We start from the raw sequence: 19,459 nt of genomic DNA, 5'->3' as shown, positions 1-19,459 counted from the left end.
CCGGTTGAGTGTGGTATTACAACTTGGCTCCATTCAATTCAATGGAGCTGGGCTGCAATACCATGCACGCCCTGAGGACAGGTGTGGCGCTGTTTTGAACTTGATCGTGTTTTCTAAAGTATTAAATTTGTATATTATTAATAAAATAAAAGTTTAAAAGAAAATACATCTGTTTCTCATTGACTTACGTGACATAACATATCCTTTTATTTTTTTTTTATTATTGGCGTACACAATAGAGTTTCTGTTTACAGCAAAATTAAATGGACTGGAACAGAAACAGCCTAATGGATACAAAAATGCGTTGTGAACGGAGCCGAATGTGCATTGAGGGGGTCTCTGACACTAAGATAACACGCACTCAAGAAGACCACATGATAAGCCCTCGGTTAAGTAGGGGTTAACGCTTTTAGTCTTTCAGATTTTTGTCCCTATAACTGCAACAGCGTGGGGGGGGGTAAGCCGATGCTTGATTTATATTGCTGCGGCGCATCTATATGGCCTTGCGCATGTACGGCGCCAAAGTATAAGCGCCTTTTATTAGACACTGACGGCTTTGCAGACCGGTGAGGTTTTTAAAATGCTGCTTACCCTCTTAAAGGACAAGTAAATTTCCAGTATTTATCAGCTGCTCTATGCTCCACAGGAAGTTGTGTAGTTATTTTCTGTCTGACCCCAGTGCTCTCTGCTGACACCTCTGTCCATGTCAGGAACTGACCAGAGGAGGAGAGGTTTCCTATGGGGATTTGCTCTTACTCTGGACAGTTCCTAAAATGGACAGAGGTGTCAGCAGAGAGCACTGTTGTCAGACAGAAAGAAAATTCAAAAAGAAAAGAACTTCCTGTGGAGCATACAGCAGCTGATGAGTACTGGAAGGATTAAGATTTTTTAACAAGAGTAATTTACAAATCTGTTTAACTTTCTGGCACCAGTTTCTTCCCAAAAAATTATTTTACAGTGGAGTACCCTATTAAAGGACAAGTATCATGTACAAAAACGTATCTCCTATCCAAAGGATAGGGGAAAAGTGTTAGATCGTGGGGGGTCCGAGTGCTGGGGCCCTTCACGATCTACTGTTTAGAGCCCCAGCTCTCCTATACAGCAGCGTGTCATGACCCCTGCCCGAAGCGGGGGCCACCACACCCTTTCTATATAGCTCTATTGGAGAGCCAAAGATTGCCAAACAGCTCTCCCATAGAGTTATAGGAAGGGGGCGTGGTGACCCCTGCTACGGGTGGGGGTTGTGACGCACCACTGTATAGTAGAGCCGGGGCTCTAAACAGCAGATCGCGAAGGGCCCCGCAATCTAAAACGTATCCCCTATCCTTTGGATAGGAGATACGTTTTTGTACATGATACTGGAAAAAAAATTTAAATAAACTGTTGCCAGAAAGTTGAACAGACTTGTAAATGACTCCTGTTAAAAAAAATCTTAATCCTTCCAGTACTTATCAGCTGCTGTATGCTCCACAGGAAGTTCTTTTCTTTTTTAATTTCCTTTCTGTCTGACTACAGTGCTCTGGACAGTTCCTGACATGGACAGAGGTGTCAGCAGAGAGCACTGTGGTCAGACAGAAAAGAACTACACAACTTCCTGTGGAGCATACAGCAGCTGATAAGTACTGGAAGGATTAAGATTTTTTTTAATAGAAATAATTTACAAATCTGTATAACTTCTGTCACCAGATGATTTAAAAAGAAATGTTTTTCAGTGGAGTACCCCTTTAAGTTTACCTAAGTGGAAATCCCCCATTAAGAAAAGACCCCTTTAGATGCAGCGGTGTAGCCCTCCCCCGCCAAGTATTTTCTGGACCCACCACCTCTGCCGTCTTTGTGCTTCCTGACATTCCAGAACAGAGGGATTGAGCTGCCGAGATTACATTCAGGAAACCCTCTCAAGACTGTCAGCCCCGCTGCTTAACATACCGGGCCCCCCGACACCCTATATTGCAAAGGCTTGTTGGTTTTGGCACCGAGCAAAGTGCTGAGAAATTTAGAAAGAGAGAAAACTTCTTTATTGGAAACATGTCAAGAACCAACCTATAAAGTGGGACCCCGGCGGAGGAGGAAGACTCCAAAGATTATAGGTCCTAACAAAGCCTACTCCACCAGAACAAGGGCCTGACCTCTGTATACATTTCTATTAGAGATGAGCGAACTTACAGTAAATTCGATTCGTCACAAACTTCTCGGCTCGGCAGTTGATGACTTATACTGCGTAAATTAGTTCAGCCTTCAGGTGCTCAGGTGGGCTGGAAAAGGTGGACACAGTCCTAGGAAAGAGTCTCCTAGGACTGTATCCACCTTTTCCAGCCCACCGGAGCACCGGAAAGCTGAACTAATTTATGCAGGAAAAGTCATCAACTGCCGAGCCGAGAAGTTTGTGACGAATCGAGTTTACTGTAAGTTCGCTCATCTCTAATTTCTATACAAGGGGCTCTAAAGCTTATTGTAAAACTACAAAGACCAGCATGCTCTGACAGCTGTTGGGATGCTGGGAGTTGCAGTTTTGCAACAGGTAGTGTATATCGACACTATATAACTTCCTGGCTCGAATATGAGCTTGTTACAATTGTACTCGGTTACATTTTATGTGCGCTGATACATTGTGGCAAACCCTCACCTGTGCTGATAATGGATTTATCTCAAAAGATAAATCATCACAGGCTTTGCATCTACAGTAGTGTTTTTCAACCAGTGTGCCTCCAGCTATTGCAAAACCACTACTCCCAGCATGCTGGACAGACAAGGGCTGTCCGGACATGCTGGGAGTTGTCGTTTTTTTCCACAGCTGGAGGCACACTGGTTAGGAAACTACACTTTAGAGCAGGGGGTCTCCAAACTGCAGACCTCTAACTGTTGCAAAACTACAACCCGCAGCATGCCCGTTGGCTGTCCGGGCATGCTGGGAGTTGTAGTTTTTCAACAGCTGGGGGCACGCTGGTTGGGAAACACTATGTTAGAGGAGCGTTTTAAAAACAGTGCGTCTCCAGCTGTTGCAAAACTACATCACACAGCATGTCCAGACAGCCAAGGGCTGTCAAGGCATGCTGGGAGTAGCAGTTTGGCAACAGCTGGAGGCACCCTGTTTAAAAAGCAATGAGCTTAAAGGGGTACTCCGGTTGAAAACTTTTTTTATTAATTTTTTTATTTTTTTTAATCAACTCATGCCAGAAAGTTCAACAGATCTGTAAATTGCTTCTATTAAATCTTAATCCTTCCAGTACTTATTAGCTGCTGAATATTACAGAGAAAATTATTTTCTTTTTGGAACATAGTGCTCTCTTCTGACATCATGAGCACAGTGCTCTCTACTGACACCTCTGTCAATTTTAGGAATTTATGAACTGTCCAGAGCAGCATATGTTTGCTATGGGGATTTTGTCCTACTCTGGCCAGTTCTTAAAATGGACAGAGATGTCAGCAGAGAGCACTGTGCTTGTGATGTCGGCAGAGAGCTCTGTGTTCCAAAAAGAAAAGAATTTCCTCTGTAGTATTCAGCAGCTTATAAGTACTGGAAGGATTACGATTTTTTTTATAGAAGTTATTTACAAATCTGTTTAACTTTCTGGCAAGAGTTGATTTTAGAGATGAGCGAATTTACAGTAAATTCAATTCGTCACGAACTTCTCGGCTCGGCAGTTGCTGACTTATCCTGCATAAATTAGTTCAGCTTTCAGGTGCTCCGGTGGGCTGGAAAAGGTGGATACAGTCCTAGGAAAGAGTCTCCTAGGACTGTATCCACCTTTTCCAGCCCACGGGAGCACCTGAAAGCTGAACTCATTAATGCAGGAAAAGTCATCAACTGCCGAGCCGAGAAGTTCGTGACGAATCGAATTTACTGTAAATTCACTCATCTCTAGTTGATTTAATAAAAAAAGTTTTCCACAGGAGTACCCCTTTAAGGGTTACGGTGTTCAAAGAACTAGTACAGATTTGCCGTCTGTCCTGGAATAGTGGCAGTGCGGCTACTGCACCTACACCTGGTTAGCTCTGCTGCGCGGTCCTGGAACACCACTGCCGCCGATCAATCCATGACGGATCTTAAAAGGTCCCAGACAAGTTCTTTGAAGCCACCATTCAGGATGCCTGTGCTTCCCAATAGGAAGTATTACCTGCGGGGTCTCCGAGCTGAATCTATGGGATCAGAGGAAGGGAAGTAAGAGCAGCAAGAAGCTTCATTTAAAAGGAACGAAAACAACAAAAATAGAAGAAAACTATTTAATCGTAAAAGTAATATAAAAAATACACAGTTCCATGCCGAAAGTCTGAGGCTGCACTACTGAGAGAATATGACCACCATTTCTTTTGTGACTTGCGGTGTTGTCATAGGGAGTTCTTATGGATCTAAATAGTCATCCTAGTATATACGTAGACATTGGAACGGAAAGTGATCGCAGTATAACTCACATCTTGCTCAGACAGCCTTTGGCTGTGCGGCTATGCTGGGAATTGTAGTTTAGCAACAGCCGGAGAGGCGCAGGATTGGGGAACATTGCCCTAAAACAGTGTTTCCCAACTAGTGTGCCTCCAGCTGTTGTAAAGCTACAACTCCCAGCATGCCGAGACAGCCAAAGGCGTAGGATTGGGGAACATTGCCCTAGAGCAGTGTTTCCCAACTAGTGTGCCTCCAGCTGTTGCAAAGCTACAACTCCCAGCATGCCGAGACAGCCAAAGGCATAGGATTGGGGAACATTGCCCTAGAGCAGTGTTTCCCTACTAGTGTGCCTCCAGCTGTTGCAAAGCTACAACTCCCAGCATGCCGGGACAGCCAAAGGCTGTCCCGCCATGCTGGGGGTTGTAGTTTTGCAACAGCTGGAGGCACACTAGTTGGGAAACACTACCCTAGAGGCATGTTCACATGGGTAAAATCAGCACTTATTTGATTTAAAAAAAAAACGCTGAATGCATGTCACTTTACTGCATGTATTCAATGAGAGCTTTAAAATCAAAAGTCACGAATTTTGAAACCTCTTGAAAAGTCTATAGGGGGTAACTATCGAGGGTGCCGAGGGGCCCATTAGGTTTCTCTTTCTTATATATGAAGACCAATACTATCCATTTTTTTTTTTTTTTAAATGAACTGGTGCCAGAAAGTAGAACTGATTTGTAAATTACTTCTTTAAAAAAAAAAAAAAAATCTTTATCCTTCCAGTACTTTTTAGCAGCTGTATGCTACAGAGGAAATTCTTTTTTTTTAATTTATTTTTTGTCTTGTCCACAGTGCTCTCTGCTGACACCTGATGCCCGTATCAGGAACTGTCCAGAGCAGGAGCAAATCCCCATAGGAAACCTATGCTGCTCTGGACAGTTCCTGACACGGACAGAGGTGTCAGCAGAGAGCACTGTGGACAAGACAAAAAAGAAATTCAAAAAGCAAAGAGTTTCCTCTGTAGCATACAGCTGCTAATAAGTACTGGAAGGATAAATATTTTTTTAATAGAAGTAATTTACAAATCTGTTTAACTTTCTGGCACCAGATCATTTAAAAAAAAAAAAAAAAAAACGTTTTCCACCGGAGTACCCCTTTAAGCCAGTACTTTCCAACCAGTGTGCCTTGAGCTGTTGCCAAACGACAACTCTCAGCATGCCCAGACAGCCGCTGTGAGATGTTTTTCATCAGCTGGAGAGCCACAGGAGTGGGAAGAACCAGGGTGCCCTTAGCTGTTGCAAAACTACAAATCCCAGCATGCCCGGATAGCCAACGGCTGTCCGGGCATGCTGGGAGTTGTAGACTTGCAACAGCTGGAGGCACAATGTTTGTGAAACACTGGTTTAACTCCTCAGCCTTGTATGTGTTGTGCTGTGATTCGCCAGAGAAGTAAGGGAGGAATTATTGTTGTGTGTACTTCTGACAAACAGCTGGGAATTGTAGTTTTGCAATAGCTGGAGGCAAGCTGGTTTGGAAATACTGTATTAAACATCATACTTTGGGGCTCTGTATCTTTAAGTTACGCTTTTGGTTGCAACCCAGGCTTCCCCAGACTCCAGAATGACATATCTGCATTACCGAGAATGAGAGATTTATTCTAGAATGTATGGGCAGATTCGCCTTTCAGGAGTCTAGTAAAGCTGGGTGATATCCCACTTACTAAATGATGTTAAAACAAGCAATACTAAGCGGTTGCGACGAGGTACTACAACTACCAGCATGTTGGAATCAATCGTCGGTCCCCGGTGATGAATGGCTCCTGCAGTTAGAGAAATAAACACATATTGGGTCAGGAATGTGCGTATTCTGCGGCGGCCCGGGCGCAGGGAAGCCGTTTATCAGCGAGGAATGCTGGAATGTGTCATAGCCTGGCCCCGCTCCAAGGACACACACACATACCACCCCGGCCCCTAACCCACCAGGGCCCGGCCGACTATCAACCCAGGGACCGTCAAAGGCCAGATCAGGAATAACTACCCTCCATTGGGAAACAATGGAGGGGCTAACGTCAACCGTCCCCCTCCCCGTCAGTACTGAGCTATGGAGGGTTTACAATGTACTCCAGAGCTGGAATCATGCCTAGAACATAGACGATCACTGGGATTAGACCAATGACACAGACCGCGATATTAATGGAGGCCGCGCGGCTATGGCCGCCGGTAAAAAATAAAAGTGACAGATGAAACAGCAGAAGTACAGAGAATCCGCTATAAATCTTTTGGCTTTTATAGGTAGATGAGAGAATGCGACAAAAAAAAAAAGTAACATCACCCTAGTACCCGCGTTAACAAAGTCATCGCAACGTATCCAGATGTGCCCGGATTGGGACAAAAATTTGTGCTCTTAAGGGTAAATCGGCATTAGATTCCTCCTGAAATGGCGCCATTCTTGTCCTGAGTTTGTGTGTGGTATTGCAGTCCCATTTAAGTGAACGGAAGCAGGTTGTAATACCGCTCACAACCTGGGAACGGGCGTGGGCGCTGTTTTACGGAAGAAAAGGGGGTTAGGTCAGCAGAGGTCCCGGATTGTGAGAAAAGGGGGTTAGATCGGGGGGGTCCCGTGTTCCCGTTGAGTTCTACCAGGAGCGATGCAACTCCATTCAATTATTTGGGCCAGACAGATGGCAGTGTGCTGTACTCTGTGCTATCCCACTAATCAAGTGTTTCCCAACCGGTGTGCCTCCAGCTGTTGCAAAACTACAACTCCCAGCATGCCCGGACAGCCAAAGGCTGTCCGGGCATGCTGGGAGTTGTAGTTTTGCAACAGCTGGAGGCACGCCGGTTAGAAAACACTGCACTAATCATTCATTTTCTTTCCTAAATGTTATTTTTTTTTAACCTCTTTAAATCCCACTCCGGTTCCATACAAAGCTGTACGGAGAATCTGGCTGAAATTCATTGATGCAATTCTGGTGGTCAACAAGAAACAGAAAGAACTGTAATTGCAGCTTTGGATGTGACTAGAGTAGAGCTTTGAGTCCTTTCTTATGCTAAGCTGAAAAAGAAGCGATACATTGCACCAAACTGTTTTTATCTACTGCGTCCAGTCACTGACAGCAAGCAGGGTAAGGAATGAACTAAAAAACTCAATTGCATGCGCTGTGCGTTTTTACTCGCGCAAAATTATCGAACTTTCCATCAACCATGTCGCTTGTGTGCAGATGAGCTGAATTGATACATTTTTGCAACATTTTTGTGCTAATGTACTCCAGTGACCAGCTCGCGTAAGTTTTTTTAAAAATGTTTTTCTTTTAGCGCTAATTTATGACCCGCAACTGGGAAAACCACACGCCGGCACAGAGAGGGTTTTGCACTGCGCAAAAATCTCCGCTCATGATCGAAAATCACCAAGTTATGAACGAGAAATCTATATCTATTTATATATAAATAAATATCTATTTATATATAAATATATATATATATATATATATATATATATATATATATATATATATATATGAAAGTTTTTTCGCGGGGAACCCCTACAGAAATTGACGAGCAATGTACATCATTAATTTATCTGTGGATATGTAGATTACAGTGCTCACAGGTGACGTCTTCTAAAATCAGCGTTGTTTCCTTCTCTTCTCCATCTGGTTCGCACTGTCAATTTTTTAGAAGTGAGGAGGAATACAGGGGCGTATAGGTGTAAAGGGGTAACTGAGGGGTGTAGAAAGGTGTACATGGGTGACAGAGGGGTGTAGAGGAGTGTACATGGGTGACAGGAGTGTAGAGGAGTGTACATGGGTGACAGGAGTGTAGAGGAGTATACATGGGTGACAGGAGTGTAGAGGAGTGTACATGGGAGACTGAGGGGTGTTGGGGGTGTAGAGGAGTGTACATGGGTGACAGGAGTGTAGAGGAGTATACATGGGTGACAGGAGTGTACATGGGTCACAGAAGGTTGTAGAGGAGTGTACATGGGTGACAGGGGTGTTGGGGGTGTAGTGGAGTGTACATGAGTGACAGAAGGGTGTAGAGGAGTGTACATGGGTGACAGGGGTGTTGGGGGTGTAGTGGAGTGTATATGGGTGTAGAGGAGTGTACATGGGTGACAGATGGGTGTACATGGGTGACAGAAGGGTGTTGGGGGTGTAGTGGAGTGTACATGGGTGTAGAGGAGTGTACATGGGTGACAGGAGTGTAGAGGAGTGTACATGGGTGACAGGAGTGTAGAGGAGTATACATGGGTGACAGGAGTGTAGAGGAGTATACATGGGTGACAGGAGTGTAGAGGAGTGTACATGGGTGACAGGAGTGTAGAGGAGTGTACAGAGGAGTGAACATGGGTGACCGAGGGGTGTTGGGGGTGTAGAGGAGTGTACATGGGTGACAGAAGGGTGTAGAGGAGTGTACATGGTTGACAGAGGTGTAGTTGAGTGTACATGAGTGACAGAGGGGTGAAGTGGAGTGTACATGGGTGACACGAGTGTAGAGGAGTCTACAGAGGAGTGTACATGGGAGACTGAGGGGTGTTGGGGGTGTAGAGGAGTGTACATGGGTGACAGAGGGGTGTAGAGGAGTGTACATGGGTGACAGAGGGGTGTAGAGGAGTGTACATGGGTGACAGAGGGGTGTAGAGGAGTGTACATGGGTGACAGAGGGGTGTAGGGGGTAAAAGAGGGGTGGACAGGAGTGACAGGTGAATAGTGGGGGTTTGACATTGGTGATAGGGGGGTAGATCGGGGGGTGGTCTGAGGGGTGGTGGACATGGATGACAGGAAAGCGGACAAGGGTAAAGGGGGTAACAGAGGAGTGACTGGGACAGGGGTGACAGAGGGGAGAGGGTGCACTACCTTAATTAAGCTGAGCTGAGACGTCCTTCTGCGGGGGGGAGGGTAACAATCGGGGAGGCCAGGAACATTCTGGCGCACTAATATTGCATTCAACCCCTCCCGACCTGCACGCCTGTGATTCACTCACAGCGCCACAGGGGGAGGGGGACGCTGTGTGCGCATTTAGACGCAATGCGCACACAGTGTTCCCTTCCCCCTGCGTCACCATGACGCGCAGGCCAGGGCGGGAGATTTAACAAAAATAACAAATAAAATAAAATTTGCCTGCTGTAGCCCACGGAGCCCCCGGAACCCCCGGCAGTTCTCGACGAAACCAGTTGGGAATCACTGATCTATCTCTCTATCTCTCTGCAACATTTTTTGATTTGCATTTGCATTACTGGACTAATACGGCTACTCAAATTTTATATTATATATATATATATATATATATATATATATATATACATATATACATACACACACACACACATATACACACACACACACACATGGATACTCTTAGGCCTTTTCAAATTTGGATCCCTGGGAAAGCTTGGTGGCTGCTGTACCCTTTCAAAGGGATGTTACCTTCCTATTGTATCACTGAAAATCGAAGCAGGGTTCCCAATCACATCTCTAGAAAAGCTGGGTGACAATGGGAGACATATTGGGGGACATGTAGTTGGCAGTGCAGGATGAGGGTAAGTGGGGACACTGAACGTCTAAATCTGGTAACATCTGGTAACAAGTGTAGTGTGTCTCATAATGTTACGCGTAATCCAGCGCCGACTCCGTGTCACCCTGATAGGCGTGCAATTCCGAAATCTCTGCGGGCAGGAAGTGCCAAACCTCACCCTGACATAACTGTGGCTAAAAAGGGAAGGACTGTGGTTGTGTGCAGCAGCAGCCGCCGTACTCATGCACCCTCCAGTGTAAGTACAGGGATGGTTTATGGTCGGGGGGGAGGAGGACAGCCGCCATCATGTGGGCAGAGCGAGAATGTGAATTTCAGTATGGATCTTCTTAGGGTATGAATAACTCTGCCACATTATCCTCCTCATTATTGTGTCTACTAATATAAATATATATATATATATATATATATATATATATATATATATCCTTCCGCAGGTCTAATGAGTCATCAACACTGACCACCCACAATGCCCTGTTAAATAAGATTGCCCACTCCCCCGCATTGGAAAACATTTATGGGCATTCTCTGTGACCTTTTGGGAGGTCATTCTACAGGGAGGGGGAAGCTGATTTGCGAGCAATAGCTATTGTGTGTACCTATGCTATCTATATATTGGTCTCATCTTTTACTGTAAACATTTTGGCGAAGGATGAGATCTGTACAGAACATGAAGTACCAGCTCAGTTTTACACCTAGTGGCCAGAATGGAAACTGCAAGGCTTATTAAGGATTACTTTAAAATATAGATAGCAAAATGGGAAATTAGAAACCACATCACCAGAAAAAAAAAAAATTAAAAAAAATTAAAAACATTATTTTAAATTCAAACAAAATACGTAATTTTCTGATGACACATTTACTATGGGGTCGTGGTCACATGTAGCACATTTGTAGCGCAAATTTGGCTTGTAAATTTTTCACAAGCAGAATTTCCGCTTGAGGATTTTCCGTAGCCAATAAGTTAAAAAGTAACTGGTGGAACTGTGAACGCAGCTTTGTTTTCGACAAGAGAACAGGAAGATATTTTAGTTGACTTATAACATGCTGGTAGTTGTAGTTTTGCAACAGCTGGAGGCAGGCTATTTGGAAAACACTGCTTTATGATCATTACTGCCCCCCAGTTAGGATTCCCCCACCTAAAGACAGAACTGGCTCTGGAGGACTCCAAGCTCAATACTTTGTTTTTCCTGTAGGGGAGCTGTAGGGAAATTAAACATTTACATTCCTCCATTTATTTAGGCCTTTTTCCCCCACAGGGCTCCACAAGGTGATCAATTTTTTTAAACAATTCTATAAAATGGAGGAAATGGACACATTGATGGGGTGTGGGGGGAAAAAAAAGGGGTGAATAAGTAAAGATCAAGGAGCCACCAGACGACACCTCTCCTCCTGACCTACAGGAAAAAGTAATTCCTCACAGACTGCAGATTCTTTTCAAGACAGACAATTCGGGAGGATGTTTTCACATTCGCAGGAATTAAAAAGGGGGAATCGCTAAACATTCAAACCAAAGGAAGTCGGAAGGAGAAGACAAAAATAACTTCACAGTAAGTGGAATTTGTTAAAAATGCAGAACGAACCTTCCTAAAAGCTTCTTAGCAGAATTAAGTCAAATCTACTGGTTATGAAAAAAAAATGTGGTCCTTAAGGGTCTATTCACACGTACAGTATTCTGTGCAGAGTTAAAGGGGTTATCCAGGAAAAAACTTTTTTTTATATATCAACTTTCTACAGATTTGTAAATTACTTCTATTAAAAAATCTTAATCCTTTCAGTACTTATGAGCTTCTGAAGTTAAAGGGGTACTCCGCCCCTGGCATCTTATCCCCTATCCAAAGGATAGGGGATAAGATGTTAGATCGCCGTGGTCCCACTGCTGGGGACCCCGGGGATCGCCACTGCGGCACCCCGCCATCATTACTGCACAGAGCGAGTTCGCTCTGCACGTAATGACGGGCAATACAGGGGCCGGAGCAGCGTGACATCATGGCTCCACCCCTCGTGACATCACGGCCCGTCCCCTTAATGCAAGTCTATGGCAGGAGGCGTGACGACCGCCACACCCCTTCCCATAGACTTGTATTGACGGGGCGGGCCGTGACGTCACGAGGGGCAGAGCCATGACGTAACGATGCTCCGGCCCCTGTATTGCCCGTCATTACGTGCAGAGCGATCTCGCTCGGCGCAGTAATGATAGTGGGGTGCTGCAGCAGCGATCCCCGGGGTCCCCAGCAGCGGGACCCCGGCGATCTGACATCTTATCCCCTATCCTTGGGATAGGGGATAAGATGTCTAGGGGCGGAGTACCCCTTTAAGGTTGTTCTTTTCTGTCTAAGTGCTCTCTGATGACACGTGTCTCGGGAATCCCCCAGTTTAGAAGAGGTTTTCTATGGGGATTTGCTTCAAAACTGGGCGGTTCCCGAGACACGTGTCATCAGAGAGCACTTAGACAGAAAAGAACAACCTTATCTTCAGAAGCTCATAAGTACTGAAAGGATTAAGATTTTTTTAATATAAGTAATTTACAAATCTGTTTAACTTTCTGAAGCCAGGATAACCCCTTTAATGCGCAGGATTTTTTGCTGCAGATTTCTATGTAAACTGAACACTGCTTGAAATCCTGCGCATCAAATCTGCACAGAATACTGTACGTGTGAATAGACCCTTAGGGCGTTGGCTGTCCGGGCATGCTGGGAGTTGTAGTTTTGCAACAGCTGGATGTCCACAGGTTGGAGACCACTGCTGTACGCTGTATCTCTATGCCCGGGCTGCAAAAGATAAAGAAAATCAACTTTAACTTACCTACGTCGGCCTCACGCTGGGGACGGACAGCCATCAGCCTATCACCGGCCGCAGCGATGTACCGCCCCGGGCAGTGATAGGCTGAGCCCACTGTCACGTAAGAAGCTCTGGCCGGATTCTTACATGACAGTGGGCTCAGCCTATCACTGGCCGGGCCGGGCCATCGCTGCGGCCGGTGATAGGCTGACGGCTGTCCGACGTTCCAGTCCCAAGGAACAGCGTGAGGCCGACGTAGGTAAGTTAAAGTTTATTTTCTGTATCTTTTGTAGCCCGGGCATAGGGATACAGCGTACAGCAGTGGTCTCAAACCTGCGGACCTCCAGCTATTGCAAAACTACCGCTCCAAGCATGCCCGGACAAGCATGCCCGTTTTGCAACATCTGGAGGTCCACAGGTTGGAAACCACTGGCGTACAGTATAGATTTCCAGCGCAGGCGGAGGGGGCAGTGCTTGCGGGTGACATATGTGAGTAGTACCCCGCTGGGCTGATAATTAATTGGGGGGGGGGGGGGGGGGAAGAGAGAGAGAGCAGAACAGCGCTGGCGGGTCACATGATTTGGCGGGGGGGGGGTGTGTGAAAGAAATACCGTTATATACCGTGAAACCGCCATAAGTTACAAAAATACCGTGACACACATATTTGGTCATACCGCCCAGCTCTAGTTCCAAGACAATAAAACAACCCACTTCACCATCAAATGGACATTTTTCTTCCTCCCAGTCAACTTTATTAGGTCATATGGGAGCAGTTTTATTTGGAAGGCGATCCCTCCCCTCCACGAGCTGCCACTTATCTACTGCTGCAGATAAGCGTTCTCCATGGATTTCTCCAGACGCAGACGGGAATAGAAAAGTGACAAACGTCTGCTTTCTATAGCATCCCGCGTCTCCGCCTGACAGCTTATCTCCTGGCAAGGACTCGCTATTCCTCTATGCCAGTGACGGCTTCCATTCCTTACCTCTGACACGGCGCATACTTTGCACAGACCACAACCATTTCTTGGCAGAGCCTTGCTATGTCTTGCGGACCACAAAAAGCTAGCCATAGATCCGTGAAGGCTTTAGAGACATGAGGGACATGGGGAAGGAGACATAAGGGTAGAGACGTACCGAGTCCTCACATGGAAACCTAATATCTGGACAACAGATCACATTAAGAACACAGAATTTCTAGGAATCTAAAGAGCGAGTAAGGACACTTTAATGGGACGGTCCAGTTTAGAAAACCTATTTTCATAATCCTATAAGATAATAAGGTAATAGGTGAAGGTCCTATATTCAGGACCCTAATTTCGTGCCCATTGAAGTATGATCACAATGAGTGTGAAGACTTGCCCTGTCCTATATTACATTAAAGGGGTTATCCAGCATAAGGTGATTTTAGTAGGTACCTGGCAGACAGTAATGGACATGCTTAGGAAGGATCTGCGCTTGTCTTGGGGCTAAATGGCTATGTTGTGAGATTACCATAACACTGTGGCTAGCTTTTTGTGAACTGGTATTTCTTGTTTGACTCTTCTGTTTTTGACTACAAATCCCACAATTACATTTTCCTCCCTCCCACACCCATTGAAACATAAATGAGCTGCATCCATTCAAAAGACCTGTGGTTTTCAATCAGGGTGCCTACAGCTGTTGCATTAGTTGCAGATTGATCCCTCCACCCATTGAGGCAGACAGGCTCCCTGTCATCAGCTGACTAGTGATGTCAGGTCTCGGCCGCATTGCAACCTGGGAAAAATCTGAGACAACAGTCATTTTGTATGCTGGTAAAAATAAATATTGGGGTGAAAATCAGAAGAAGAATTGTGAGAAAACCGTCACACACAGGTACAGACTCTATATTATGAATTACACTAACTTTACAGCCCCTGTAGCATAGTCAAATAAAAAAAAATATATAAATCTTGGAATACCCCTTTAACCAATGTCACTGAACAGTGTGTCATACTGACTTTCGCCTGTGGTGGCGCTGCAGAAAAACTGAGCACTTACTACCAGTTTCAACTATAGATTGTTGCTGATCGCTGAGATTCCCAGAACAGGAACATCTTGATCAGCCAATTCTAAAGGGATCTTTTATAGGGATTGTTTAAAGGGGTACATCGGTGGAAAACTTTATTTTTTTTTTTAAATCAACTGGTGCCAGAAAGTTAAACAGATTTGTAAATGACTTCTATAAGAAAAAAAGATAATCTTTACCCTTCCAGTACCTTTTAGCAGCTGTATGCTATATAGGGAATTCTTTTATTTTTGAATTTCTTTTTTTTTTGTCCACAGTGCCCTCTGCTGACACCTGTCCGTGTCAGGAACTGTCCCGAGAAGAATTGGTTTGCAATGGGGATTTTCTCCTCCTGTGTACAGTTCCTGACAGAGGTGTCAGCAGAGAGCACTGTGGACAAGACAAAAAAGAAATTCAAAAAGAAAAGAATTTCCTCTGTAGCATACAGCTGCTAATAAGTACAGGAAGGATAAATATTTTTTAATAGAAGTCATTTACAAATCTGTTTAACTTTCTCGCACCAGTTGATTTAAAAAACAAAATGTTTCCCACCGGAGTACCCCTTTAAGGCAGAGAACCCCTTTAAATCAATAATATAACTTTACAGAAGTGTCTAACATACTTAAAGTGTACCTGTAATGTTTTTAAGGAAACCGTCAATCCACGATTTTTCTAAATTACCTTAATTCTAAATTTGGCCCCATGGTCCCCGCAACTCATAGCTGTGCAATCGGAGACAAGCTTCCTGTTTCACCTCCACATCAAGACCTCACTGAAATGACTAGAGGTGTACTGATACTAGTATCGGTAAGTGCTGATACCGGACAAGTATCTGTTGTACGGATAGACCGATTATCGGTTTGGCCGATATTATCGGACGATAATCGCGATTTTGGACATTATCGGTATCGGCGATTACCTTGCTGATATGCCGATAATGCCCCGCCCCCCGGCCAGAGATGACCATCGCCGCCTCTGCCCACATACCGCCGCCGCTGCCCCATTGCCTCCCCCCCATCCTCTGCCCACATACCACTGCCCCATCTCCTCCCCCCATCCTGCCGCCACTGCCCCATTGCCTCCCCCCATCCTCTGCCCACATACCGCCACCGCTGCCCCATTGCCTCCCCCCATCCTCTGGCCACATGCCGCTGCCCCATCTCCTCCCCCCATCCTCTGTCCACATACCGCCTCCGCCCCATCGCCTCCCCCCATCCCCGATGTTATAATTACCTGTTCCCGGGGTCCGCGATCCTTCTGACTCCTGCGCTGCTGCTGTGCACTGCATAATGACGAGTGACGTCCCCGACGTGACGTCACCGTCCGTGCGCACAGTCACCGTCCGTGCAGGACGCAGACGGAGCCAGAAGGATCGCGGACCCCGGGAACAGGTAATTATGACACCGGGGATGGGGGGAGGCGATATATGTGAGCAGAGGATAGGGGGGGGGGAAGGCGATGGGGCAACTGTGGTGGTTAGACTCAGGACCCCAGGGGGAGAGAAGCGGGTGGCTGCGGTGGTCTCTGGCACCGCATAAGCAGCTGCAGTTCATCGATTTAAAGCACCCGCTTTAAATCATTGATCTGCAACGACTTCTGCCCCGCCGGGGGGGTTGAAATAGCCGATAACTTATACGGGAATATTGGTATAAGTTATCGGCTGTCGGCCTGAAAGGTGACCGATTATCGGTATTGGCCCAAAAAAATCTATATCGGTCGATCCCTTATCTGTACTCGTGCAAACGTTCTACCAGGGTCCCTCCAGCTGTTTCAAAACTACAACTCCCAACATGCCCGGACAGCCTTCGGCTGTCCGGGCATGCTGGGAGTTGTAGTTTTGCAACAGCTGGAGGTCCACAGTTTGGAAAGCAGTGCACTAGACGGATCATGGGGAGCAGTGGTACCCACAAGTATGAGGAACTTATCAAACTGAGTCTCATGGGGCATCCTTAAATCCATAAGCACCTTTGGGAACACGTGATGTCACTATGTGACGTCACTAAATCTATTATAGTCATAAAAGCAGAAAAAAAAGGTAGCATTCTCTTTTTTGCAAAGATACGCTAGACGCACCCACTGCAGCAGTGTCATGGCTGCCGCTTACACAACATGTATACTACAATACATAAACACGCGTGTGTACGCAATGAGCTAATGCACGCTTATTGATTAGGAAGCGTTTTTGCAGATGACGACTAGAGAAGAATGACTAATCCTGTAGATGGAAAAAGCATTCGGCGATGACAGGCGGCTCGAACACGGGGCCAGGCGGATGACAACGTTGTTTATGTGACTGCAGATGGGAACTTGGCTCTGCTCAGAGGCTCAGATAGCAATTTTAATCTAGAGCACCAACCCCGGTCAGGTGACCCTGTCAAGCCTGCCGGCGGAGAACAGGTTAAACACAAAGTGCCCAGTGCTCAAAGTCCGCACCTTTGCGACACCTGGCCTCCGCCCGTGACCCCTGACAGTAAACATTTGGTTTAAAAGGGGTATTCCAGGAAAAAACTTTTTATATATATCTCAACTGGCTCCAGAAAGTTAAACAGATTTGTAAATTACTTCTATTAAAAAAATATTAATCCTTTCAGTACTTATGAGCTGCTGAAGTTGAGTTGTTCTTTTCTGTCTAAGTGCTCTCTGATGACACGTGTCTCGGAAACTGTCCAGAGTAGAAGCAAATCCCCATAGCAAACTTCTTCTACTCTGTGCAGTTCCCGAGACAAGCAGAGATGTCAGCAGAGAGCACGGTTGCCAGACAGAAAAGAACAACTCAACTTCAGCGGCTGATAATTATTGGAAGGATTAAGATTTTTTAAATAGAAGTAATTTACAAATCTGTTAAACTTTCTGGAGCCAGTTGATACAAAAAAAAAAAAGTTTTTTCCTGGAATACCCCTTTAATGCGAGGCTAGTAGTGAAAGAAATTACATTGACGCTATGCGCATATTTAGAAAAACATGGCTGCTTTCTTCCAGAAACAGAGCCATACCTGTCCAAGGGTTGTATCTGCCATTACAGATTAGCTCCACGGAGGAGAATGGGGCTGTGCTGCAATACTGAACCCAACTTATGAATTGGGGTGGCGCTGTTCTTGGAAGAAAGCGACCAAGTTTATTTACCCAGAAGATAAAGAACATCCACATTCCTGCTCAGAATATAAGTAAAGATGGAGTCAGGCACTTACATAGATGAGGCCCGAGTAGTAGCGATCCTTGAGGTTGTGCAGAACGGAGGCCTCGTTGAGGCACGTCAGCTCTGCCATGTCTTCCACCTTGGAAAACTTTGGTGGGTTCATCTTTTGGATATCATCTTTGTTCACCATGGCCTTCTTTCCATTCTCGGCTAGCTCCACCACCACCTCGTCGCCTCTTTCCTCCTTGATGCTGGCTGCCTCAAACCCGTGCCGTTCCGACGGCACCCACACCAGTTTCTTGGCCGTCCAGTCGGCCTGCGTGGCTGGATTGTAGACCACATCCCTGTCCACGAAGAGGTATCGCTCGGGGTCATCCTGCCCCACTCTCTGAGACATTGTGACTTGGAGTCTCTGGGAATCACCTGAGGAAAGAAGGCACAAGTCAGCTTGTAACTACATATGACACAGTTAGATACACAGACAGTATCACAGCTAACACGATTAGATACATTGGCTCTGCAGACCTTAGGTTAAAGGAGTAGTCCAGTACTGAAAAACGTATCCCCTATCCTTAGTTTCAGATCGCGGAGGGGGGGAGTCGGAGATTACCAAAGGCAACGCTCCGGCTCTGCCATAGTGTTGTATTGAGGGGGCGTGTCAGCCACCTGTTCTGCGGGCTGCCGTGGCCTCGTACAGGAGATTTGACAGATGGGACCCCCCGCGATCTGAAACTTATCCCCTATGCTTACGATAGGGGATACGTTTTTCAGGACTGAACTACTCCTTTAAGATTCACCAATTCATACTGAAAAAAAATTGTCGAAACTTGTCGAAAAAAAAATTATGTTTCAGTTCACAAAAAAATCTTTATTGTTACATTATATGAAAGCAGTGGCTATAAAAAGGTGATCATCACACATTAGAAACTTGTATATAGTGACCCCCGACCTACAATGGCCCCGACATATGATCAAATCGACATACGATGCTTTTTTATGTCGGGGCCATCGCATTAAGTGCTATCCGGCAGCGCAAAATGCTAAAGCTGCTGCCGGATAGCAGCTTAATGTTCCCCGTGTGGTGCGGTAAGTATTACTTACCCCTCCACGATGCTCCGGGGTGCCCTCCGGGTCCAGCGCTGGTCCTCCGGTGTCTTCTCGGCCCTCTACGGTGACGTAAATACGCTGTTGCGCACGCTGTCCCGTCATCCAATAGGAACGGCGTACGCAGCGGCGTAATGACGTCGCTACGCAGGCCCAGTAAGGCCTTGCGGAAGACAGCGGAGGACCGGAGAAGACCAGGAGTGCCGAGCGGAGGCCCGGAGCGGAGCGGCGGGGACAGGCGAGTACAGCTTCCTATACTTTACATTGCACGAATCCCTCAACATACGATGGATTCGACAAACGATGGCTCATTTGGAACGAATTACCATCGTATGTTGAGGGACCACTGTATATCCACCAAATAATCCTGGCACCAGTATATTCAGCAGCCCTATAGGGCAATGGTCTCCGACCTGTGGACCTCCAGATGTTGGAAAACTACAACTCCCAGCATGCCCGGACAGCCGTTGGCTGTCCGGGCTTGCTGGGAGTTGTAGTTTTGCAACATCT

At 46.0% G+C, this 19,459-nt stretch overlaps 1 protein-coding gene across 3 annotated transcripts in view; it reads right to left on the bottom strand.

Annotated features, from left to right (window-relative positions):
* The window catches only part of MYH10 (myosin heavy chain 10), a 124,747-nt gene that overhangs the window by 79,673 nt on the left and 25,615 nt on the right, over positions 1-19,459 (bottom strand). For all 3 annotated transcript variants that reach the window (XM_056550218.1, XM_056550217.1, XM_056550219.1), the window contains exon 2: positions 17,898-18,268. In XM_056550218.1, coding sequence (XP_056406193.1) covers positions 17,898-18,242 — 345 coding nt within the window. In that variant the 5' untranslated portion in view covers positions 18,243-18,268. The remainder of the gene's footprint in view (positions 1-17,897; positions 18,269-19,459) is intronic.

This window comes from Hyla sarda, chromosome 13 (genome assembly GCF_029499605.1).
Source record: "Hyla sarda isolate aHylSar1 chromosome 13, aHylSar1.hap1, whole genome shotgun sequence".
NCBI classification, from domain to species: Eukaryota; Metazoa; Chordata; class Amphibia; order Anura; family Hylidae; genus Hyla; species Hyla sarda.
This window is presented reverse-complemented; position numbering and strand designations above follow the sequence as displayed.